The sequence below is a fragment of the Bos indicus x Bos taurus genome, chromosome 9, assembly GCF_003369695.1.
Source record: "Bos indicus x Bos taurus breed Angus x Brahman F1 hybrid chromosome 9, Bos_hybrid_MaternalHap_v2.0, whole genome shotgun sequence".
NCBI classification, from domain to species: domain Eukaryota; kingdom Metazoa; phylum Chordata; class Mammalia; order Artiodactyla; family Bovidae; genus Bos; species Bos indicus x Bos taurus.
In genome coordinates, this window is record NC_040084.1 from 102,626,657 (window position 1) to 102,652,727 (window position 26,071).

At 48.0% G+C, this 26,071-nt stretch overlaps 1 protein-coding gene across 11 annotated transcripts in view; it reads left to right on the plus strand.

Annotated features, from left to right (window-relative positions):
• Positions 1–7,664: 7,664 nt before the first annotated feature.
• The window catches only part of AFDN (afadin, adherens junction formation factor), a 113,786-nt gene continuing 95,379 nt past the window's right edge, over positions 7,665–26,071 (plus strand). For 4 of the 11 annotated variants that reach the window (XM_027552046.1, XM_027552047.1, XM_027552049.1 and 1 more), the window contains exon 1: positions 7,667–7,839. In XM_027552046.1, the coding sequence (XP_027407847.1) occupies positions 7,735–7,839 (105 nt within the window). In that variant the 5' untranslated portion in view covers positions 7,667–7,734. Of the gene's footprint in view, positions 7,840–26,071 lie in introns of all 11 variants that reach the window. The other 7 variants (XM_027552048.1, XM_027552050.1, XM_027552052.1 and 4 more) reach the window with 4 other exon arrangements.

Below are 26,071 nucleotides of genomic sequence, written 5' to 3' on the forward strand. Positions count from 1 at the left end.
TGGCCCAGCCGCTGAGACTCCGAGCTCCCAGTGCAGGGGCCATGGGTTCAGTCCCAGGCCAGGGCACTGGATCCCACAGGACAAAACTAAGACCTGGTTCAGCCAAGTAAATAACTAATTTTTTAAAAAAGGTTCCCAAACACTTAAAACTGTTTCTAGAATGTTCTACTACTTTTCCTCGAGTGAGTTCATCTTTAGATCGCTGCTTCTGATGGTCCTTCAGCAGCTGGTCACACGTGGGCCTCGGCATGTTGGGTCTGTCAGCTCACCCCAGGTCAGGGGCCATCTCCCTTGGTCTCTTGGTGCCTCTCTGCTCACCCCTCTCTCTGGCTAACACAGGCCTTGCCCTAGCCCACACAGGGCTCCTCCTCCTGGAGTGAGTATGTTCTGGACTGGACGTCTCCCAGAGGCAGCCATTGCAGGGCTCAGCTCAGTTCTAGGCCGCAGGATGGATCAAGGCCTCCTCTCCTCCTGGGGTGTGCTCTGGAGTCCCTGACTTGACAGGAGCCCAGCTCCTGGCAGATCCACTTCCTCAGGCCCCCAGGTCCAGCAGGTCGGTTCCTCAGGCCCCTCTCTCTCTTTTTTTTTTCCGTTATTTTTTTTTAGTTTTATTTTATTTAACTTTACAATATTGTATTGGTTTTGCCATATATCAAAATGAATCTGCCACAGGTATACATGTGTTCCCCATCCTGAACCCTCCTCCCTCCTCCCTCCCCACTCAGGCCCCTCTCAACAGCTGTGCACCTCTGTGCAGACGCCGATCTGCAGTGATGGCCACGTGGTCCCCTCTCAACAGCTGTGCACCTCTGTCCAGACACCGATCTGCAGTGATGGCCACGTGGTCTCAAGTGACCTCTGAACTTATATTTTCTCTTTACTTTTCACCTGTCACTCATGTATAATCAGAGTTGGAGTCTCTGAGCACAGACCTGTAGCACCATCTGTAGTAACAGAAGCTGACCCAGGCCTTCCACGTCTCACGGAATTACTGCAGACATCAGAGTGTCTTGTTTAAGTTGTGCTGCACGAGCAAACACCTGTGGTTTGGTGTTTCTGGCTTCCAGAGACGCTTGTGGGTGAGGAAGAGCTAGCTCCCAGGCTCCCGTGGACAGAGGAAACTGGCAGGCCACAGGCTACTTTCTTCTTCGGTTTATCTTATTTTTGCTGCTGTGTTTGTGCTGTGCTTAGTTGCTAAGTCGTGTCCGACTCCTTGCAACCCCATGGACTGTAGCCTGTCAGGCCCCTCTGTCTTTGGGGATTCTCCAGGCAAGAACATTGCAGTCGACAGCCATGCCCTCCTCCAGGGGAATCTTCCCAACCCAGGGATTGAATCCAGGTCTCCTGCATAGCAGGCAGATTCTTGACCTTCTGAGCCATAAGGGAAGCTGCTAAAGCCTTAATAATATGCATTTCCTTCATTTGGTATGCTTCTATTTGTTGAAGTACAATTTAATGGGAGTTTGCATTTAAAAATGTTTTCCAACAATTAAAAAAAAAAGCCAAAGAGACCGATGGAATAAGAGAAAATATTTGCAAATGATAGGACAGGCAAAGGCTGACTCTTCAAAATATATGAACAGCTCATCCCACTCAACCAAGAAACCAAACAACTCAATTGAAAAATGGGCAGAAGACCTTAACAGACATTTCTCCAAAGAAGACATGTAGATGGCCAGTAGGCACATGGAAAGATGCTCAACATCACTAATTATTGCTGCTGCTGCTGCTAAGTCACTTCAGTCGTGTCCGACTCTGTGTGACCCCATAGACGGCAGCCCACCAGGCCCCCCCGTCCCTGGGATTCTCCAGGCAAGAACACTGGAGTGGGTTGCCATTTCCTTCTCCAATGCATGAGAGTGAAAAGTGAAAGTGAAGACACTCAGTCGTGTCCGACCCTCAGCGACCCCATAGACTGCAGCCTACCAGGCTCCTCCGTCCATGGGATTTTCCAGGCAAGAGTACTGGGGTAGGGTGCCATTGCCTTCTCTGCACTAATTATTAGAGAAATGCAAATTAAAACTACAATGAGGTACCACCTCACACCAACCAGAATGGCCATCACTGGAGAGGGTGTGGAGGAAAGGGCACCGGCCCACACTGCTGATGGGGACGAAAGCTGGTGCAGCCACTGGGGAAAACAGTAGGGAGGGTCCTCAGAAAACGCGAGTTACCGTGTGATCCAGCAACCCCACCCCTGGGGATGGGCCCAGAGAAGACTGTAATTCAAAGAGATGCACGCACTCGTATGTTCACAGCAGCATGGTTCACAACAGCCAAGACACGGAGACAATCTAAATGCCCATCGACAGCTGAACGGATAAAAAAGAGGCAGTACATACATACAACGGACTACTCCTCAGACACGAAAAGAAGGAAGTGACGCCATTTGCAGCAACATGGATGCAACTAGAGATGTCAGACCAAGAGACGAAAGAGAGACAAACCCCACGTGACACCACTGACACATGACATCATATCTGTTGCTTAGTCGCTTAGGCGTGTCAGACTCTTTGGGGACCCCATGGAGTGTAGCCCACCAGGCTCCTTTGTCCACGCGGATTCTCCAGGCAGGAATACTGGAGTGGGATGCCATGCCCTTCTCCAGGGGATCTTCCCCACTCAAGGACTGAACCTGCCTGTCCGTGTCCCCTGCACTGCAGGCAGATTCTTTACTGCTAAGCCACAGGGGAAGCCCAGGGAAGTATATCCAGGGACACTTCAATAAAAAAGAACAAACAAACATATGTTTTCCAGCAAAATCATACATATTCCATATCTCAGGATATACCATACAATTATATATAACATATAAAAGGTTACATACCTACATCCATAAGTATTATATATATGTGTGTGTGTGTATATATATATGCGATATATAAACACCCGTTTTCTAGCAGAACATGGTATGAGACACAGAGAATAACAGTTAATGTATCTGTACCATTTGTCCTCTTAGGTCTGTTAAGTCACTGATCTTTTTCCTGACACTTTGTTTTCTGGAGCCTGTGAAAATTGCTGCAAGAGTCAGCTTTATTACATTCAGTTCATCACAGAACCTAGTTTCCATAGTCTCCTACATTTTCTTTTGCTTTGTTGTATCAGTGGCAGTCGGGTGACGGACTCCTACAGAAGCTGCTCAGGAGCTCAAGACCTCAGTTTTAGGAATGAGGCAGTCTCATAGCTCCACTGTCCGGGACTGTGGTCACGAGAATAGGCAAAAGCTGATGGAAAGCTTCCCAGACCTCCAGGCTGAGGACCCTGCCTCGTGAAGACCCCTTGCTCGAGTGCTGGCCCGGGGGAGCTGGCCGGCAGCTGTGGACGCTGTGCTGGCGGCCCACAGCGTGCCACGCTCAGCAGTCGGGGTGAGGGTCTGACCCCCTCTGTGCGCAGAGCTCGGTGCTGCACTCAGCGCTGGGAGAGGGGGCAGAGTCAGGAACTGCAAGACAGGCCTGGTCACCGGGGGTCACCACATGGCATCACTCTACAGCACATCACGAGGGGGAGTGGGCAGTGTCCATGCGGTAAATTCTCCATCTACCAATAACACACAGAGCAGATACACACAGACACACAGACACTCACACACACACACACACACACACACACACACACACAATCTGACATACACTCAGACACAGACAGATGGACACACGGGCCGTTTTCTTTACACTCAGTGTAAACATCTTATTTATCTGTTTTATATAAATAGATCTGGTTTTTTTCCAGCATTATCTTTAGTTTAAAAACGCTAGAGAACACACACCATGGAAGTCTTTCTGAGTTAGTAATATACATATGTATATATACATATTTTTAAATAAGTAAGATTAAATTCTCATTTTAAGGGCTTTTTATGGCTCTGCTTTCTTTGAACTCTACGTGATCTAAAATTTAACTATCAGGAACACTGGAATATAAGGAAGAGAGTATAAAGTATATCTCTTTCAAGCATAAGTATATATTTCTCCATTTACCCAGTAAAGTAACACATATCCTACTTGTAGTTCTTGAGATCTAATCCTCTGGAATTTTTTTTCTTTTTTAAACTGAATTAACCGCACTGACCTTCCTAGCCCTGGGCTAGGCAAAGGAAGAGTTTGGTTACCTAACTTTTAGATTAGCAAACTAAATTAACTTTCAGTGCTTTAGGCTACTAAGGACGGTGCTCTACCCTAGGAATTCCCCTGTTTGAGCTTTTATTATACCCCTTTACTTTTCGTTTAAAGATGATCCTCTGAATTGATATCTACAAGAAAAAGCTTGTAAGATGCTTAGTACAATTACAGGATGAAATACTTTAAATTTCGTTAATTTACTGAAATACGAAATCTATTGGTGGCTAGAAAATGACCCATAGGTCATTAAATATAGTTGATATAGTTAAACATAGTTAATATATTTCTATCATTTTTTTCTTCTGAGGTGGTTTAAGCTCCTGATCTTCTCCCTGGCATTTTCTATGTTCCAGAGCCTGTGACAACTGGGGCAGGAATAAGTTCATTTTGGTTGGTCTCAGAACATGGTTTTCATAATGCTTCAAAAAATATTTCTAAATGTTCAAAGCTTAACCAGAATTTTAAAATTATCATTATTTATTTGTCCTTATATAAGATATGCCATTGCAAGGTTTTATGTAGATTTGTTTTACAGATATTTAGAATTATTGGTAGGTCAGTGTTGACTTAAACAGGACCTCTTAATTTTCTTAAAATGTAGCTAAAAATAATACTTAAAAAGGAAAACAAAAGGTAAATATATAAATTGGAAAATTAATTATAAAAAATAGACTCAGATTAAAAAATCTTTTCACCCTCATCCAGTGCAGAGTTGTTTAGCTTCAGTCTGGCCTCTCATTCCACACCTCAGTTCTTATCTACACGGCAGGATTAATCATAAACCCCACACAACTCAATTTTCATATAGCATCTCTTGAATAGCACTTACATGTGATTTCCGAAATGTATCAGAACTCAGCAGTGCAATGAGAACAGAAGATGGAGGGCATGCCCACTTATTCTTCTTATAATGTGGCATCAAAATTAACATATGGCTCAGCACATTTTCTTGGGCCTTGAACAATAACAACTAGCAGAGGAATTTGTTACCCTTAAATTTTCATGGCCTAAATAGATAGGGGTCTTCATGATTTAAGAACTTCCCTGTAGCTCAAACGGTAAAGAATCTGCCTGCAGTGCAGGAGACCAGGGTTCAATCCCTGGTTCTGGAAGATCCTCTGGAGAAGGAAATGACAACCCACTCCAGTATTCTTGCCTGGAAAAGCCCATGGACGGAGGAGACTGACAGGTTATAGTCCATGGGGTTGCAAGAGTCAGACACGACTGAGCGACACACACACACACACACACAATTTAAGAATCATAGGTATTCTATGGGTTTCACCTTGCTTTTAAACCTTTGTCAAGAAACTCACATTGGTTGGGACCTCCTATGAACTGTATGGGCTTATGTGGTGGCTCAGACAGTAAAGAATTCCCCTGCCAAAGCAGAAAACGCAGGTTTGATCCCTGGGTCAGGAAGATCCCCTGGAGAAGGAAATGGCAACCCACTCCAGTATTCTTGCCTGGAGACTCCCATGGACAGAGGAGCTATATGCTCATACACTCATAACACCAATGGGGATTTTTAATGAGTCGAAAAAATGATAAAAATGAGCTTTGATTTAGAGCCTTCTCTGCATCAAACTGTAGGCATTTCGTGTGTGCTTTATATTTTTATTACAAAAACACCACTACAGGAAGCCCATTTTTATTTTCCAGCAATACTAAATTTTCCACGTGTACTTATTCAGACACCAGCAACCTAACTGCCAGCTTTGCAAACTCATTTTTTTTCTCTAACAGCCAAGTGATCCTTGCTAACAGCATCGTCAGGAATAAAGCTCTTACTGTTAGAATTCAGCTGACAGTATAGCTGATGACCCACATGGCATGCGTGCAACCTAGCTGGACAGTTCTGAGCTGTATGGACACTGTGATGTTCACCACAACAAACAAACAAAAAACCAAAATCTCAAAACAGAAAACGACTTGAGTCTATAAAGAAGCACAGGAACTAAAAGGCATAAAGGAACAGAATGTCGGAACAGGGATGTGCTGTTTATACACATATGCTTTTCTGCAAGTCACCACATTTTAATTTTGAGAAAGGAGGCCAGAGATCTATTGAAGAATTCATCCCCCCGTGGCACTGGTTCAACACCGCAGGCTTCTCTGCTGAAAAGCCTCCTTATGAAGCTGAACTGTACCAGTGCTGCAGAAAAGAGAGCTGAAGACAAAACCCAGCAGGGATGATAGAATTCTCATCTTTCCCAGAAAAGAAGAAATCCAATTGGTGGAGAGGAAAATCGTCTCCACGCTGCAAAGGACAAAGTAATGACACAAATAAAGAGGCTCTGTCAAACGCAGCTCGCTGTTTTCATCACTTGGCGTGGTATTTCAGAGATGAGGGCTTTTTGTTCCCACACATCACAGATAAGGCAGGAGGCTGGTTTCACCTGGCCCCGCGCAGCACGGAGATCTGTCTGCTGACAGGTGTTCTGCGGCCAGTTTATTATTTTTTTTTAAGGGGGCGGGCACGGGGGAGAGGCAATTGAAAAACCCCTAATGACATAAGCATTCCTAAAATGGACAAAACTGGCTCCTGAAATGAATGTGGGGTCTGCGCGGACACCGGGAGCCTGAGAGGCGCCCGCGCAGTAGACAGGCAGCATCTCCCCGCGGGGGCACCTCGGGGGACCCCCTCCCCCGTGGCTGGAAGCCTGTGCTGGGAGAGGACAGGTTTTCCGGTCCACACGTGACCCGGACACCGCGGGACAAACACGGGCGAGGGGGCCCAGGCCCGGGCGGGTGGACAGGGTCACCCGGGTGCTGGCCTGGTCGGGCGCTGCGGGCCCCGTGTGGTCAGCGCGCACAGGGGCTCCGCGCGTCCTGGCCCGGAGGCCTCGACAGCCCAGCGCGCCTGGCCGAACCCGGCCCGCCCGGAGGACCCGGTACCGTCCATCCGAACTCCACCCACGAGCCCGACCCGAGGCCGGCCGACCCAACACATCAGCATATGGACCCAGCCAGCCCGTCTGAACCCAGTACCGTCCGAACCCGGCCCCCCGATTGGACCAAACCCGGCCCCCCGATCGGACCTGGTACTGTCCCTCCGAACCCCGCCCACCCAATACCCCGGTCGGACCTGCTACCGCCGGTCCAAACCCGGTACCGTCCGAACCCGGCCCGCCCATCTGACGCGGGACCGTCGGTCCGAAGCCGGTACCACCTAAACCCGGCCCGCCCGTCTGAACCCGGTACCCGCCTCTGCATCCGGCACGGTCCGCGCCCGGCGCGGCGGTCGGACCCTACCGCCCGCCGGGACCAGCCCCGCCCGGCGCGCGCGCAGCAGCAGCACCTCGCGGAGGCCGGCGGCGCGGGCGGGCGGGGCGGTGCGGGCGGGGGCGCGCACGGCGGGCGGGGCGGCGCGGGGCGGGCGCTCGGGGCGCACTCACACCGGCCGGCGGCGGACGCGGGGCCGGCGGACGCGGCCGAGCAGCCCGCGGAGCCGAGAGCCGAGGCGGCCGGGCCGGGGCGCGCGGGGGGCGCAGGGCGCGCGGAGCCGGGAGCGCGGGGCGCCGGCCGGTGGGACCGAGGCGGACAGGCGGCGAGCCGGGCCCGCCGACCCCGGCGCGCGGCCCCTCGGCCGAGCCGACCCCTCGGCCGGAGGATGTCGGCGGGCGGCCGCGACGAGGAGCGGCGGAAGCTGGCCGACATCATCCAGCACTGGAACGCCAACCGACTGGACCTGTTCGAGATCAGCCAGCCCACCGAGGTGCGGGCCGCGGGCGCGGGCGGGGCGCGCTCACCTGCGCGGGGCGGGGGGCGCCCTGACCGGGGGGCGCGGGGCGGGGGCGGGGGCGGGGGGCGCGGCGGGGACGCGGTTGGCGGGGCCCCCGCCCGGAGGACCTTTGTCCCCGGGGCGCGCGGGCGTGTGGCCGGCCGCGGGGCTCGGCGCCGGGCTCGGAGGCCCGGCGCGCACAGCGAATGTCGGGGAAGTTGTTCCGACCGTGCGGCCCCGCTGATAACGCGGCCCGGAATTGAACTCCGCGGAGAGGCGGTCCCTCCCATTCGCTGCCGGCGCTCAGGTGGACGGGCGGGCGCCCCTCCCCGCGCCGGCCGTGCGCGCGGCCGCGGGCCCGGGTGGGGGAGGGGAGGGGGCTGGGCGGGGGAGGGGCGGGGGGAGGGGGAGGGCGAGGGTCGGGAGGGGGAGGGTGTCGAGAGGGGGAGGGGAGGGGGTCGGGGCGATCGGGTGGGTGGGGGGGCTTTGGGGAGGGGCGGGGGGCGCAGGGCGGGGCGCGCACGGTGGCTCCGGGCCTGGCTGGGGGTAGCCCGCCCTGGGTGTGCTCCTGGAAAAGGAGGAAATCTCGCTTGCCTTCGGCCTGGGACAATGGTAGTTGTTTGTGGCAGAGAGGCTGAAAGAATTCCCAGCAGTTTTCTGTTTTTTAAATAGGTCTCCTCCCAGTGCGTTGGTCTGGGAGAGGTGTGGGAGGGCCGTGGAGGGGAGGGCTCAGGGAGGGACCCTGAGAGCCCATCCTCCAGCCGCGGGAGAGACACCTTACCCGGGACTCGTGTCCTCCTAGGGAATGGTTTTACTAGCATCTATTTCTGATTTGTCCCAGTAGGTAATTACAAGTTAATACTGTTTACTGAAATACCGTCTTTGGGGCCCCAATCCTGTTGGACGAATTTGAGCATTCTCATGAAATTGAATGCCTTATCATTAAACCCCAGTTCATAGTTTTGAGCAAACTTGACTTTTAGCGTCTCAGCGTCTTAATTTTGCCCATGATGGGGGAGGGGGGGAAATCCATTTCTTCCGTCTGCACTGGCAGAGCCATTCGTTTTAATACGTAGTTGAATGCCAATATGAATTATTAGGTTCAGGTTGCCAATTGATAAGTTACTCCTGGTTCACAACTCACCTTCTCTAATGATTTTATGAGTTAGGTGCTAGTAAACAAATGAATAATGCGTAGTTGTGTTCATTCATAGGTTTATTAGCAGGTCTTTGAAAAGAGACGTGCAGTCATTTAGCCTTCAGGATTATGTTGTCTTTCAGAATAATGAGTTCATTTTTCTTTTTTCTGGTTTAAAAAATTCAGATGTAAAATATTTTGGTACATAGTTGTTTTGTTTTTCTGTTTGAATGGACCTATTTATAATTTTTTTTTTTTTTTTTTTTTCAGAAATTTCCCAACTCTGGTTGAGAAAAGGAATCTTTTTTCACTTTAGTGATAGATAATTCAGTTTACTCTTTGGGATTCTGAATGCACTGGCATTTTAAAAAATCCTGAATCAGAAACACAGTTGATTTTATTAAATTCTGTTTTTAAGCACTCGGTTGAGACTTCTGTCCTTTCTGAGATACACCGTCTGAGTAGTTTTTAAAGTAAAACTGGCCTGTCATTCAGAGAACTATGTTTTTTCTGGTTATTCTGCGGGTGAAAAGTTGCTATGCAGATGTTGAAGCAAAGCAAAAGTTGAAGGACATTTCAGGCAAATGATTATATATTTCATTTAGAAATGGCAGCCCACTCCAATGTTCTTGCCTGGAGAGTCCCATGTAAAGAGGAGCCTGGTGGGCTACAGTCCACGGGGTTGCAGAAGTGTCAGGCATGACTTAGCAACAAGACACAACAGCCGCCCCGCTTACACCTGAACACGTCTAGAAATGGTCCTCCAAGATTATATTAGAAAGTGTTTCTTGATGAAATAAGTTGGCTTTTTACAATATCCGTGTTGTCTTCTCCGCTCTTGCATTATGTCTGGTACTTGGTTTACACTTGTATTCTTTGTTTTCTGGAGAGCCTTTGCCTGCTGTGTGTCTGTTTATTCTGGCCTTTGGAAGTTTAAGCTTCACATTTAGCATGTGTTTTTCATTATCATGAAGGTAAACTAAAGTTAATAATTCCCTAAATCAATATTTTAAAGCCAGTGGATTTGAGTTGCTTTATCTAAACTTTTTCGTCTGAACTTTTTTTAATATCTGGGAAACGATGAATTTTTCACTCTATTTCTCCATCACAAATAATTTTCCTTATAAGAATGTAACATCATACTGGCCTTTATTATGGTCAGTAAATGTCGAGCAACTTTACTTCAGAATTTGATTTGTAAAGATAAGTTGTAAGGCACGTATTTATATATTTGGAGAATCTTTTTTATGTACATATACGAGAGTGTAGTTGTTGGTTTGTTTTCTTTTGGCGGCTTTTTTGGAGGGGTTACAGTGATCACAGTGAGTGAAGTGAAGTCGCTCTTTTCGACCCCATGGACTGTAGCCTACCAGGCTCCTCTGTCCATGGGATTTTCCAGGCAAAAGTACTGGAGTGGGCTGCCATTTCCTTCTTCAGAGGATGTTCCCGACCCAGGGATCAAACCCCGGTCTCCCGCATTGTAGGCAGACTCTTTCTGGTCTGAGCCACCAGAGAAGCCTCTTACCAAATTACAGAACTATTGACCGTCTGTGGTTGGTGGTTTCAGGCAGCATTGCTAACTTCTGATCTGAGGTGTTTATGTTTAAGGAGATGATAAGCTTGGCTCTTTGGATTACTCTCTCTTTAAAGAAAATTAGAATATGTTCTAACTTCAGCTTCGTTAAGTTTGCTTCGTATTCACCTTTGTATGCAGAAGGGCTTCCAAAGAAGAAACAGACTATATTTTATCATTGTGTGTTTTTCGTCCCTGATTATATTTAAAATGAAAGTTGGTGATCTAAACTTAGAGTCAGTGCTTTATCACCAAGAAATTGATATTAAGCTGAATTAATCTCTTGATTACCATGGAGAGCTATAGTGCTTGATAATGCTTATAAGAGCTTCTTAGTCCCGCCTGTCCTTGTCTTACTTTTAATGTTAAGCCTTCACTTCTTTTAGGGGTTTCTGATAATTTATCATAGCAGAGTTCTTGTTGCTAATCTCTGTACTTCCTCAGAAGACTGCTTCTCTGGTTACCCAAAAGTCTGCATGCTGTTGGGTGTTCCGTTGTTTAGCTCATTTTGTCATTGTAGCCACTGGTTTTGTCTGAGTCATTCTCTGATTGCATGAAGGCGAGAGCTTCGCATTTTATTGTTTGAAATGTCAATTGCACGTCTGTCACGTGGTGCGTGCTCAGTGAATACTTTGTGAAAAGAATGCTGAATGTGGTTTCCTTTTTGTGTACCTTTATTCTTGACTACACAGGGAAGTGAGCTTTTTAAAAGCTTAGTGAAATTGTCTGTTAGACTGTTAAATATTTGTCGTTTCGTGTCTTATTCTTCTGCATAAACTGTACACCTGAGTGCAAAGCCTGTGCTGCGTAGTTGGCTGACCACTTTTGGGAGATACGTATTACTTAGTGAATTCATTGCCTTTTTTTGGCATCGATGGGAAAAAGGTTAACCTAGAATTTTTGTGGACACCCCTCTGTTCTTTACTGAAGGTGGATATGTTATACTTTGGTACTCTGATTAGTCTGGAGAAGTAACGTGGTGCTTCATACGACCCAGACCACCCAGGGGTGCGTGTGAAAAACAGCTCGTAGTTTGTCAGCAGAGGTGGAGGAGGAAGTCTTCAGATGAGGTCGTAGTAATTGCGTAATTTGGAGCTTGAACTGGGCTTCCCTGGTGGCTCAGATGGTAAAGAATCCACCTGCAATGTGGGAGACCTGGGTTTGATCCCTGGGTCCGGAACATCCTCTGGAGGAGGGCATGGCAACCCACTTCAGTATTCTTTCCTGGAGAATCCCATGGACAGAGGAACCTGGCGGGCCACAGTCCATGGGGTCGCTAAGAGTCGGACATGACTGAGCAAATAAGCACAGAGTTTAATCTATACTTTGGACTAATGCTTAGGTTGTAACTATGCTTTATCATACAACTTAACTATATTTGAGACTATTTTGGAAACAGCAGTTGTGTTATTAAACCTTGGTACTTCGGAAGATCTGGTGACTAGTGTGTGATGAGATAGGCAGCTGCCACTGATGTGTTTTTAGTATTTATAGGCATCTCTATTCCTTTAAAAAAATTTTTTTTCTTCTGTAGTAATTGGTTGTGGTTTGTGTTTGTGGGTGTGAGGTCAGGGCACCGCTGTCTCCTTACCTTGACTTGAAGCTGCATCTCGACCAGCTTCACTTTGCTGTGTTCCTGCCAACGAAGCAGTAATTTTTCCTTTATGTGGTTTATGGACTTAATGGAATGTAAATGTTGTAAATACAGGCATTTCTAGAATTGCCAGATTTTGATTGTGGTTAATAGTAGAATACAGAGCTCCAATACTTTGGCTACCTTGTGTGAAGAGCTGATTCACTGGAAAAGACCCTGATGCTAGGAAACATTGAGGGCAGGAGAAGGAGGGGGTGACAGAGGATGAGATGGTTGGATGGCATCACCAGCTCAGTGGCCATGAGTTTAAGCAAATTCTGGGAGACGGTGAAGCACAGGGAAGCCTGGCATGCTGCAGTCCTTGGAGTTGCAAAGAGACACCATTTAACAACCAAACAGCAGCAATAGTTGAATAGCAGAACTTTCATATTCGCGAAAAAATTTGATTCACAGAAAACCAGGATATGATACCAAGTTGGTGGGATGTTTAAGAGAAGAAGGCTTAGGGTTATGTCAATAGGGATTTAATTGAGTAATTGTGGTACATAAAGCATTATTATTAGTGGTTGGTTATTATTCTGGTGGCATAGATTAATCTGCTTATAAACAGTTTTGCCAGACTTGAACTTGATGTAATATCGGAAAACACTAGTAGATAATATAGCAGTTATTTTGGTAGAGGCTTGCTTTCCTCTATTATACATAAAATAGACGCGAACAGTACTCATGTAACATAAACTGAACTGACCTCTTCAGTGAAGACCTGTTCAGGTGGAGTCTGCCGGTCTTCGCTCCTGGTTTTTCTGTTGCTTTTGGTTCCCTGGCTGGTCTTGCTTCCGGTGCACTCAGTTACCGTGCTGACGCCCAGGACAGTGGCGGGAAGGTGCGTGACCTGCGGTCGTAGGTTAGAGACTAAGCAGCGTGCCCGCAGCCCCCCACGCTGGGGGAGGACGCGTCACCCTTGAGTCTGTCTGAGCCCCCGACCGCGGTGCAAACAGCGGGGCCCGGGCTTCCACAGGGGTTCGGGTCTGCCCTAGCTCCCTGCAGCCCCCCAGCCCAGCCCGAGAGCTGCGTGGAGGGCCTGGCCCGCGACGCTCTGCTCATGCTCACTGTTGTCTGGTGGGTTTGCTGTGTTCTGAGTCACGGCTTAATAGTTCTCTGTTGCTCCATTTCACACATGTTCTGTTAAAGGAAAGTCAGGCTCCCACTCTCCACTAGTTTAAACCATTTGTTCCTTTAAAGAACATACTTTCTCTGTATCCTTGTCGGCTAATAGTGGTACTTCCCATGGCGACTTACTATTCTTTTTATTTCCTGAGTCTTGCAGGAGAGCCAGCACAATTTCTAACTTGTAATTTCTTTTTGTGCTGCTATTATCGGCTTTTGGTGTGGAGGCTGGACGTTGCCAGTTTCGCCCTTTTGCTCTGAGTCTGGACTAGTTCTACATGGTTGGTAGAGAAAATGGTTTGGGAGCAACAGCACAATCAAATATTTAAAAACCACTGTGTTCTTAAAAGCACGTGCCTCTCTCCATATACATACTTAGTTCTGGACCTTGGGAAGATGTCTTGCAGAGACATTATTTTTAGGTAGGTGTTGATATTATTTTCTGAATAAATTTCTGAGTGCTCCAGATTTACAGAAAAAAGCTTGTAAAATCTACCCTGGTTTTATATAAGTTTATAGTGTATCATTATTATACATGAGCTTCTTAATGAGTTCCTAGGTTATCTTACATTTTTCACTGTAATGTATTTTTGTGTTGGCAAATACTTGGGGGCATTATTGGCGTGATTATTTCTAAAAGACATGGATAATAAAAGTTAAGAGTCAGTTTTATGAAGATTTCTGCTTTGAGCCTAAGTGTTTCTGTTTCTGGTACTAATTCTCCGTTGGAAGATTGTTTTAAATCTTTTTCCTATTGTTCGGTTAACACCCATTTGTCTGTTTTGCACTTTGAATGGGTCTTGTACCCACGTGTGGTTTTGGGCCACGGAGCACTGACTGCTTGGAAAATACAGGTTCTCTGAGTTATGTGGATTTTCCCCACATGTTGATACATTTCTTTAAACCATATAAAAATAGCCCATTTGTTAATGTCAGCATTGACTAGAAAAATCTTAAGTGTTGGGAAGCCTCCCTCCTAGCTCAGTTGGTAAAGAATCTGCCTGCAATGCAGGAAACCCGGGTTCGAGCCCTGGGTCGGGAAGATCCCCTGGAGAAGGAAACGGCACCCCACTCCAGTGTTCTTGCCTGGAGAATCTCATGGACAGAGGAGCCTGTGGGCTACAGTCAATAGGGTCGCAAGAGTCGGACACGACTTGGTGGCTAAACCCGCACCACCAAGCACAGTGGTGGAGACCCGTTTTCGGACATCGGAGTCCCTGTCCAAGCTCGGGTGTGCTGGTCGCTGGCGGCCCTTGCAGGAAGGGGCTCGCTTCCCTGGTCTCTGAGGAGAGGCCGAGCCCCCGAGCCCGCGAAGCCGCGGTGCGCCCTCAGCTCTCCGAGGTGGACGTGGTTTCCGTGAGAAACGCGCCTCGTTTGGTCGCTGCCCACGGGCTTTCCGGGACGTTCGCTGGGCTCTGACGAGCAGCCCTAGTCCTTCATGCGCGGTTTGCACTTCAGCAAGTAGGGTGCCGGACCGAGGTGCTTGAGTCCACGTCCGGTAAGACTGATCGTCCCTCCAGCTCCCCCAGAGGCAGGCCTGAGCGAGATGGGCCCTCTTTAGGCGTGACTGCCGCAGGGACGGGCGCCCCACTGTGGTCGGCGCGCTGAGCCCGCGGGTTGCCCCAGCCGCCCGCCTGCCGGCCGCGCCTGCGAGGCTCCAGCGCCTGCGGGCCCAGGAGCGCGTCTGACCTCACCGCGGACCTGAGAGGGGCCAGGGCCTCCTGCCTTGGTGTGAGCTCTGCCTGGAACACTTGGTGATTGCTTTTAAGAGCTTTGGTTTCAGCTCATTTTTGAAACATTCTAAGGCAGATATTAAAGTCTATGTTCTTGGTATTTTCGGACTAGGGCTATACAGTTAACAGATACATATCATTTAAAGTCGAACGTAATTCTCCTTATGATAGAAAGATAGGTTTTAACATACATTCATTTATTTTGCATGTATTTACTTATTTTTATTTATAAATAATACCTATTTTCATTTGTTGTTGTTCAGTTGTGTCCGACTCTGTGCGACCCCATGGACTGCAGCACACCAGGCTTCCCTGTCCTTCACCATCTCCCAAAGCCTACTCAAACTCATGTCCATCGAGTCAGTGATGCCATCCAAACATCTCATCCTCTGTCATCCCCTTCTCCCACCTTCAATCTTTCCCAGCATCAGGGTCTTTTCCAGTGAGTTAATTCCTTGCATCAGGTGGCCAAATTATTAGAGTTTCAGCTTCAGCATCAGTCCTTCCAATGAATATTCAGGACTGATTTCTTTTAGGATGGACTGGTTGGATCTCCTTGCAGTCCAAGGGACTCTCGAGAGTCTTCTCCAACACCACACAGTTCAAAAGCATCAGTTCTTCACGGTCAGCCTTCTTTATGGTCCAACTCTCACATCCATACATGACTACTGGAAAAATAGAAAAATTTGAATTTGTGAGATGCAAGCATGTACATTTTTGCTGTTGAGAGATACTGGCTACAACCTAGCTGAAGGGTGACTGAAGTTTCATTGCTCTGATTCACTCGGGCTGTGGTGTGGCCCACTTCCTCCTGGTCAGTGTCTAGTTCTGAGCGTTGGAGTCTGATATTCCAGGTAACCTGGTTGGTAGCTGTGTTGCTGATGTGGGCTCTGTCTTCTGGCACTTGTCTGTGCTTCCAGGCCTCCCCTTCCAAGCTTGCACTCTGCACGATGGCAGCGACCGACCCTGAGAAGGCTTTCTCCTGCTGGGTTTGGCTGTGCTCCCCCATAGCGTTACTGTCTCTCTGGAGAGAGACAGACTGCACAGATTAGTGTTTATATTCTAAGATCCACTGTGCACGACATGGGATTTTAATACTTATAAATAGTATGTGAGCATACTACTTTTAAAAATGCATATGGCGAAAACAAAATATGAGAATATTGAATTTATGTTAAAGATTACCAACACTTAAGATTAATTTATCTACTTGGTGGCAACTTTCTGCCGCAGATATGTTGTGCTGTTCTTTCATGGCGAGGTGTGAGTTCATTTGAAGCTTTGGTGACCATTTTCTTTTTATAGGTAGTATTACTAAATCGTTTTGATGGAGCACTGTTTTTAACCACAGAATGAGACATATTTATTAATAGACATGTTGTTTTAATTTGCCAGAGTAATACAATACAGATCTGAAACCTGAGTTGCTGAATTAGTGAATCTGTGAACGGCTCCTTTGTAGATGAGCTGGGCTTATCTTACTCAGGAGGGTCCTGCCCAGAGCACTGTGGACAGTGTCTTCACCATGGTTCATGTTGAGGACCTCAAGTATTTTGAAATATGTTTTTAATTCTGTTTTGGCAAAGGTGGCCTTGTAGACTTCATAGAATAATTCGTGTGTTTTTATGCCAAACTTGTTGATTTCAGTTTTTAAAAATCATTTTTTATAACTACCCTTATGGCAGAAAGTGAAGAGGAACTAAAAAGCCTCTTGATGAAAGTGAAAGTGGAGAGTGAAAAAGTTGGCTTAAAGCTCAACATTCAGAAAACGAAGATCATGGCATCCGGTCCCATCACTTCATGGGAAATAGATGGGGAAACAGTATCAGACTTTTTCTAGGCTCCAAAATCACTGCAGATGCTAACTGCAGCCATGAAATTAAAAGATGCTTACTCCTTGGAAGGAAAGTTATGACTAACCTAGATAGCATATTCAAAAGCAGAGACATTACTTTGCCAGCAAAGGTCCGTCTAGTCAAGGCTATGGTTTTTCCAGTGGTCATGTATGGATGTGAGAGTTGGACTGTGAAGAAGGCTGAGCGCCAAAGAATTGCTGCTTTTGAACTGTGGTGTTGGAGAAGACTCTTGAGAGTCCCTTGGACTGCAAGGAGATCCAACCAGTCCATTCTGAAGGAGATCAGCCCTGGCTGTTCTTTGGAAGGAATGATGCTAAAGCTGAAACTCCAGTACTTTGGCCACCTCATGCGAAGAGTTGATTCATTGGAAAAGACTCTGATGCTGGGGGGATTGGGGGAAGGAGGAGAAGGGGACGACAGAGGATGACATGGCTGGATGGCATCACTGACTCGATGGACGTGAGTCTCAGTGAACTCCGGGAGTTGGTGTTGGACAGGGAGGCCTGGCGTGCTGCGATTCATGGGGTCGCAAAGAGTCAGACATGACTGAGCGACCTGATCTGATCTGATCTGATCTGATAACCTTCATTAAATTGTTATTTGGAAATGTCAAGAACAGTAAAATTAAGGCCAGTAAATCTGGAAAACCACTAAAAAATTTTATGATGTTTTATGGTTTATTTTTGAAGTATATTCTTGAAAATGTTATTAGACATGAAGGAGTTAAGGCATTTGCTTTCTTTGTATTATGAAAATTGTGTGTTTCTTTTGAACATTTGGGAAATGCTTGAAGTATACATACTTAGTTATTAATTACTTACATTTTTAACCCAGTGCTGGATCATTTGTTATTGATCATGTTATTAAGTTTACAGTTTTTGTCGGGAATCCAGCTTTTAAAAGCCTTGTAGGTTGCTGTGATGACAGGTGTGAGAGGTAGCGTTCTGTGGGTGTGTAGTGTCTGTGCGCTTGACATTCGTGTGAGTGCATTGCCTGTATCACCTCCCTTAGTTTTCAGAACAGTCCTGTAGGTGGGGGACAGCTGGTAAGCTGGGGGCAGTGATCTGCCCAGGTTGCATGGTTCTGGAACAGAGTGTTCCTGTAACTCAGCACTGCGGACTCTGAAGGTGTAGGATCACTGCAACAAAAACAGTGCCTGCAGGTTTTTTAGAAAAATAATTTATAAGTAGAACAACTTAGGGCATAATTTTAAGGAATAACCAGAGGTATGATACAATGAAACGTTACATGTATATGTATATATATCTTCTATTAGGTAGGTACAAAAGTAATTGCGATTTTGGACTGAATTTTAAATGATTATAACTAGCCTCAAATGCATCGTTATTAACCAAAATAGGAACCGTTACAGTCAACACATTTTTGCCGGCTTGTTTGTTCCTGCAGCATAAAAATCCGTGCTTTGGGGTTTGAGGAGCTCTCGGAAAGCATCTCCTGCCTCCTGCTGGTGGTGGAAGCGTTTTCCCTGCAGAACGTTGTTGAGATGCTTAAAGAAATGGCGGAGGTCAGATGAATATGGCAGATGGGGCAAAACTTGGTAGCCCAATTTGTTCAGCTTTTGAGGTGCTGATTGTGCAACCTGTGGTTGAGCGTGGCCACATGTGGAGGAGGACTGGGCCCTTTCTGTTGACCGGTGCTGCCTGCAGGCATTGGCAGTTTTTGCTGCGTCTCATCGATTTGCTGAGCATACTTCTCAGATGTAGTGGTTTTGCCAGCGTTTAGAAAGCTGTAGTGGATCAGACCGGCAGCAGACCCCCAACAGTGACCATGAATTTTTTGGTACAAGTTTGGCTTTGGGAAGTGCTTTGGAGCTTCTTCTCAGTCTAGCCACTGAGCTGGTGATCGCCAGTTTTATAAAATCCACTTTTTGTCACATGTCACAATGCAGTCAAGAACCGGTTCATTGTTGTTGCAGAATAAAAGAAGATAGCACTTTAAAATGACAGGTTTTCAGAATTGAAAGAGATATGTGTACCCCAGTGTTCATCGCAGCACTGTTTACAACAGCCAGGACATGGAAGCAACCTAGATGTCCATCGGCAGACGAATGGATAAGAAAGCTGTGGCACATATACACAATGGAGTATTACTCAGCCATTAAAAAGAATGCATTTGAATCAGTTCTAATGAGGTGGATGAAACTGGAGCCTCTTACACAGAGCGAAGTAAGCCAGAAAGAAAAACAGCAATACAGTATACTAATGCATATGTATGGAATTTAGAAAGATGGTAATGATAACCCTACATGTGAGACAGCAAAAGAGACACAGATGTATAGAACAGTCTTTTGGACTCTGTAGGTGAGGGCGAGGGTGGGATGATTTGAGAGAATAGCATTGAAATGTGTATATTACCATATGTGAAACAGATCGCCAGTCCAGTTCGATGCAGGGTGCTCGGGGCTGGTGCACTGGGATCACCCTGAGGGATGGGATGGGGAGGGAGCTGGGAGGGGGTCAGGATGGGAACACATGTTCACCCATGGCTGATTCATGTGAATGTATGGCAAAAACCATCACAGTATTGTAAAGGAATTCACCTCCAATTAAAATAAATAAAAATAAATAAATAAAATAACAGGTTTTTTTGGTCAGCTCCCGAGGCATCCACTCATCAAGCTTTTTCACTTCTCCAGTTTGCCTCAAATGCTGAACGGCTGTAGAGTGGTCGACACTGAGCTCTTCAGCAACCTCCCATGTAGTTGTAAGAGGATCAGCTTTGATGGTCATTGTCAGTTAGCCGTTGTCGGCTTCCGATGGCCGGCCACTCTGCCCCTGTCTTCAAGGCCCTTGTCGCCTTTGCAGACCTTCTTGGACCCCCCACTGCGCTGCATGTTCGTTGGCAGTTCCTGCCCAAAAGTGTTGATGCTGCGAGTCGTCTCCATTGCTTTACAACCCATTCTGAACGCGAATAAAAAAATCGCTTGAATTTGATTTTTATCTAACATCATTTCTGTAGTCTAAAATAAATATAAAATAAACAGCAGGTAATAAGTCGTTGGCAAAAAGAACGTAAAGCAAGAGATGTGCGCTGAGACGTGTGGCAGCCGTATCTGACAATGTGTCCAGCGTCAGGAAGGTGGCCAGTGCCACTCCGCAGCTAGCTTTTGCACCAACCTGGAGATAAACGTGAGTGTATCGGTTGGAAGGCCTTGCTGTGCCTTGTCTTTAGATGGGTGAGGGTGCTGTGTGGTCAGCGTGGAGTGGCCGCCCGTCTTTTCTCGCTGTCTGCAGACCTGGACAGCTTGTGTCTTGCACGGTCACCAGCAGCTGGAGTGTGAAACGTGTGCGAGATGGAGCAGTCTCCTGTCCCCAGGGAGGCACAGGTGGCCCTCGCTCCCCGAGACTGGGGTCCTGCCGCGTGGAGACCCTGCTCCGGCCGCAGGGTTCGGCCTGGGTCCGGTGTCTCCTCACCTGGCCCCTTGCTTCCTGAAGGGCCTCCCGCCCCTGGGTCCGGGTGTGGCCCTGGCCCTTCCCTGGTCTGAGCCTGAAATGGAGTGACAGGCGAAACCTGTTTGCCCCGCTGACTCTCTGCCTTCCCAGGGTGCTGTTTACATATTAACTAGCCGTTTCCCCCAGGTGACACTGCGGTTTCAGCAGAGTTCTCTGGAGCTGTTCCCTGCTTGTTGCTGACGATTCTAACTAACATCTCCCGAGTAAATAGTTGCCCTTCCCAACATAGAAGGGAGGATTTCAGACCAAACGGCCGTTTCAGGGGGCCTCCCAGATCACGCTCTTCCTTCTCTGCTCAGGAGCCTGTTTCCTCCTCTTGAAGGAGACAGTAAAGCGTGGAGGAGCTTCCTCGGTGGGAGCTGAGTGTGCTTTTCTTTTACGAGTCAGGGACTGAATACTTGACTTGGGGAGCTGCACGTCTGCTGCCCGGGTTTGCGAGGCCAGCGGCCTCGGCGTGCTCCCTAAGCTGGTCTCCCGGGATGGCTGGACGCAGGGAAGTTCAGGTTGGCACCCGCCCCGCTGTCTGTGTCTGCACCACTTTGAGGTTGCGTTTGCTTCTAGAGTCTTGTGGCTCATATTGCAGTGCAAAATGTAATTTAGTGTTAAGGTTATTAGTGTTTTTCACCAAGTGTCCTAAACTACCAAATACTACATGTTTGTGGTTTGCACAGCTTCTAAGCAAGTTTCCAACGCTCAGAAATGTTCCATGTATTAGTCTAATGACATTTTTAGACATTTTATATTAGTGTGTGTGGTTACAAAAGCGCGTGATTGGTACCAGCAGCTCGGTTCTTGAGAAACCGGGCAGATTTTACATTAAATAGAGTGGTAGTTGCCATTTGCTTCTATGAACGTCTGAGCAAAAAATTCAGCAACGGTTATGCACTTACCTCAGGGCCTGAGTGTTGTGAGAAATTGCTCCTGTGGCATATCTCTGTTTATTTCTTTTTTAGTGGCTCAGTGCTTTTAAAAGGATGACATTTAAGCCTTCTCTCGGGTCTGTCATTGGGCCGGTGCAGCGGTCGTTCATTCAGGGTGGTTTTCCAAGTGCCTGCTGTGCTGTAGGCGCTGTGTGCAGGCGGCCTGCTCTGCCGTCTGGGGTGGGGGTGAGGGGCTGCCCGGCGTCAGGGGCCCGGGGCGCCCTGAGGGGCAGCAGGCCCTCGGCCTCCAGCTGCAGCTCCCTTGGTGCTCCCCTCCACGGGCCGGCCCCTGCGAGCCCCGTGCACGCCTGTGCTTTCCGCAGCGGCTCCCATCTGAGTGCAAGAGCACCGGGAGGTGTGTCTGGAGCGCGGTGCGCGCCCCGTCTGGATCCTGAGGGGCAGGCGCCCTGCGCAGCCGTTGACGTGGATCTTCGGATGACAGGGAACCTTCTCGGTGGTTCCGCGGAGGGCGTTCCTGGCCAAGAGCCTGACTCGCTGAGCAAGTACGTGCTCAGCTGATGCCCGTGGGGCTGGGGTGAGCTGGGAGACGCCTCCAGGGGCGCAGCCTGTGGGGGGTGCGCCCAGGTCTGCAGGCCGCGCCCTGTGCCGTGCGGGGCTGGGAAGCGCCTGGGCCGAGCCTTTCCTGGGGCGTAGGCACAGCTTCCCACAGTGCGTTTCAGGAAATGTTCGCTCTGAATCCTGAGGAATTTGTAGAAAACGTGGAAAGCTGACTTAGAAAGAACCCGCTGAGTCTGTCTGTGGGCCCGTGCGCACACGGGCACGCCATTCCTCGGGGCTCTCCGCGCCTCCCTGAACCCGGGTCCCGGGAGCTCGCCTTCTCGCACCAGGCCTGACCGTGTGTGCCTTGCTCTGGCCCGTGAGCGGCCCCCCTGAGCAACAGCTCTAAGCCCCAAGCCCACCTTCTGTTTCTGCTCATCCCTCTCCCCAGGCGGGGCGGGTGCGGAAGCCTGGAATAGAGAGGTGTGTCGTGGTGAGAGCAGTGAGACTTGGGAGCGGGGCACCTGGGCTCTTGGGTTTGTTTGTCTTTGCTGCATGGCCTAGTGGCTGAAAATCGTGTGTGTCTGTGTTTGTCTGGACGTACAAGCGTGCAGCTGACTCATTGGAAAAGACCCTGATGCTGGGAAAGATTGAGGGCGGGAGGAGAAGGGGATGACAGAGGATGAGATGGCTGGATGGCGTCACTGACTCAGTGGGCATGAGTTTGGGTGAACTGCGGGAGTTGGTGATGGACAGGGAGGCCTGGCGTGCTGCAGTCCATGGAGTCGCAAAGAGTCAGACATGACTGAGCCACTAAACTGAACTGAACAAGGTGCTGGCCGCTGACTGAGGAGCTGCACGTGTTAACAGGTGGGTTTCTTATGGGCCTTGTAAGCCAAGGTAAGAACATTGTAGGTGAAAGAAGGTGATGACGTTTGCAGTTGAGCTCTCCGGCCCTCCCAGGCAGCAGAGGCCACAGGGCGAAGGGGGAATGGCCTGGCGGCAGGAGACTGATCAGGTGTAGGGCCTTCGTCTTGTGGAACGAAGGCCGCAGCTCACATGCAAGCAGAGGACAAAAGAGAGCTGTTCAGGGTCATCCCAGGTTTGCACTTGGCTACTAGTTAGGTGGGGGTCCCCTTGAGTACATGCGTGCGTGCTAAGTCACTTCTGTCATGTCAGACTCTTTGCAGCCCCATGGACTGTAGCCCGCCAGGTCTGTGGGATTCTCCAGGCAGAATACTGGAGTGGGTTGCCAAGATCCAAGGGATCTTCCCCACCCAGGGATCAAACCTGTGTCTCTTTTGTCTCCTTACACGGGTAGGAGGGTTCTTCACGACGAGCACAACCTGGGAATCCCGGTGGGGCCCTTCAGCTCAGCTCAGTTCCTCAGTCGCACCCGACTCTGTGACCTCATGGACCGCAGCACGCTGGGCCTCCGTGTCCATCACCAGCTCCCGGAGCTTGCTCCAACTCACAGCCATTGAGTCGATGACGCCATCCACGCATCTCATCCTTTGTAGTCCCCTTCTCTTCTTGCCTTCAATCATTCCCAGCATCAGGGTCTTTTCAAATGAGTCAGCTCTTTGCATCAGGTGGCTAAAGTATTGGAGCTTCAACTTTAGCATCAGTCCTTCCAATAAATATTCAGGACTGATTTTTCCTTTGGGGTGGACTGGATCTCCTTGCAGTCCAAGGGACTCTCAAGAGTCTTCTCCAACACCACAGTTCGAAAGCAGCAATTCTTCATCGCTCAGCTTTCTTTATGGTCCATCTCTCACATCCATACATGACTACTGGAAAAACCATAGCTTTGACTAGACAGAACTTTGTCAGAAAAGTAATGTCTCTGCTTTTTAATATGCTGTCTAGGTTTGTCATAGCTTTTCTTCCAAGGAGCAAGCTTCTTTTGATTTCATGGCTGCAGACACCATCTGCAGTGATTTTTGGAACCCAAGAAACTAAAGTCTGTCACTGTTTCCATTGTTTCCCCATCTATTTGCCATGAAGTGATGGGACCGGATGTCATGATCTTAGTTTTCTGAATGTTGAGTTTTAAGCCAGGTGTTTCACTCTCCTCTTTCAGTTTCTTCAAGAGGCTCTTTAGTTCTTCTTCGCTTTATACCATAAGGGTGGTGTTATCTGCATATCTGAGGTTATTGATATTTCTCCTGGCAATCTTGATTGCAGCTTGTGCTTCATCCAACCTGGTGTTTCTCATGATGTACTCTGCATAGACATTAAATAAGCAGGGTGACAATATACAGCCTTGATATACTCCTTTCCCAATTTGGAACCAGTCCGTTGTTCCATGTCCAGTTCTAACTGTTGCTTCTTGAACTGCATACAGATTTCTCAGGAGGTAGGTCAGGGGGTCTGGTATTCCCATCTCGTAAAGAATTTTTCAGTTATCCTTTAGCCAGAGTTGAAAAAAAAAAAAAAAAAAAATCCTGACCCCTGCTTTCTTTGTCCGGTCCTCCCCTGCTGATCTGCTCTTCTCCAATGGCCTTGATGTGAAAGTATTAGTTGGTCAGTGGTGTCCGGCTCTTTGTGACCCCGTGGACCGTAGCCCACCAGGCTCCTCTGTCCATGGACTCTTCCAGGCATGAGTATTGCAGTGGGTAACCATTCCCTCCTTCAGAGGATCTTCCCGACCCAGGGATTGAGCCCACATCTCCTGCGTTGCAGGCTGACTCTTTACCATCTGAGACCCCAGGGAAGCCCTGATGTGCTCATCGCCACGCTGGGCGACCTCGCTGGCCTCCCACCTCCTGTAACGGTGTCTCTGTGTTCCTGCCCTTCCCTGGTGTCACGGGTGACTTCATCTGGCTCCTCTTTCTTGGCGCTGTATTTTCACATTGGACTCTGTCCTCTGTTTATTTTTTCAATAAAGAAAGGCCTGGCACCATTATCCTGAGATCAAGGAGGCCACGGGTAAGGGCTGTGCCTGATGGTGTGTGCACACTCAGAACTCAGTGACTCTAAGGTCTGCGTGCGCCCCTCTTGGTTGGAGCTCCGTCTCTAGTTGGAAGCTCGGTGGCTGCGTCGGTGTTAATGTCTGTGTCTGAGTTTAGGAGCAGAACCCCCTGGGGGCAGTGGCTCTTGCAGAATTAACAGTAAGCTTTTTTAGGTGAGTGGTACCTGGGTTATTTTTACTTAGAAGGAAGCTATGGACACTTTTATAACACTTACATAAAATGCTCTTGTTTTTTAATGGCGATGTAATATTCCTTGTAGGAGTCACATTATTCACACTTTTCTCTACGATACACTGTTTTAGTACTGTTCCTGTGAGTATTTTGCCTAATTATCTCTGTGTAGTTGCATATCTATAAAATAGAAATGGATTTCCAAAAGCAGTTTGCATTGGAGGGGTGGACACAGGGAGCGTTTTGATAGCCTTTGCCTTTCTTACCTTAGCAGGCTCTTCCAGTTCGCACGCTGCTGCACTGGGTGTGACCCTTCACCCGACCCTGTTGCTGGGAATTCATCTTTTCTCAGCCTGACAGAAAGTCCTTGGTTTCAAACTTCACATTTCCCAGGTCACCGTCGAGGAGGAGGAGCGTCTTTCACAAATTCATCGACCGTTATACTTTCTTTTTTTTTTTTAATTTTTTTTTTTTTCGTTATACTTTCTATGTGACATGTCTTTTTTTCTTTTGGGATGTTTGTTTTAATCTCTTCCATTTGCACAAATGCTGTTTATAAAACATGTTGATGTTTTATCCTGTATTAAAATTTTTTTTCTATTTAATCATTTTGGTCTTTTAATTTTCTATCCATCAGTGGATGTATTTTCCTAGTCATTTGTTTCTTCGTTGTTATGTCTTGAAAAGTCACTAAAAAATCAAGGGAGCACCTATTTTAAACTCGTGATTGCCTTAGCTTGAGTTGCGGCCTGTATTCTCTTGAGTTTAGTGATGGCCTTGTTTTTTAAGAGTGTGGGCTGTCTTTTTTTCTTAAATCAGGCTCCATTCTATTAGACTCTCTACCACCAGAATTTATAGTATCAGGAGGAGACTCACACAGATAGGTTTGTGTCTTAAGGATTTTCATTGTGGAACTACTTTGGATATGAGGGGTATATTTTTCTTTTTTAGCAGTAATTCAGCATTCAGAAAACGAAGATCATGGCATCCGGTCCCATCACTTCATGGGAAATAGATGGGGAAACAGTGGAAACAGTGTCAGACTTTATTTTGTTGGGCTCCAAAATCATTGCAAATGGTGATTGCAGCCATGAAATTAAAAGACACTTACTCCTTGGAAGGAAAGTT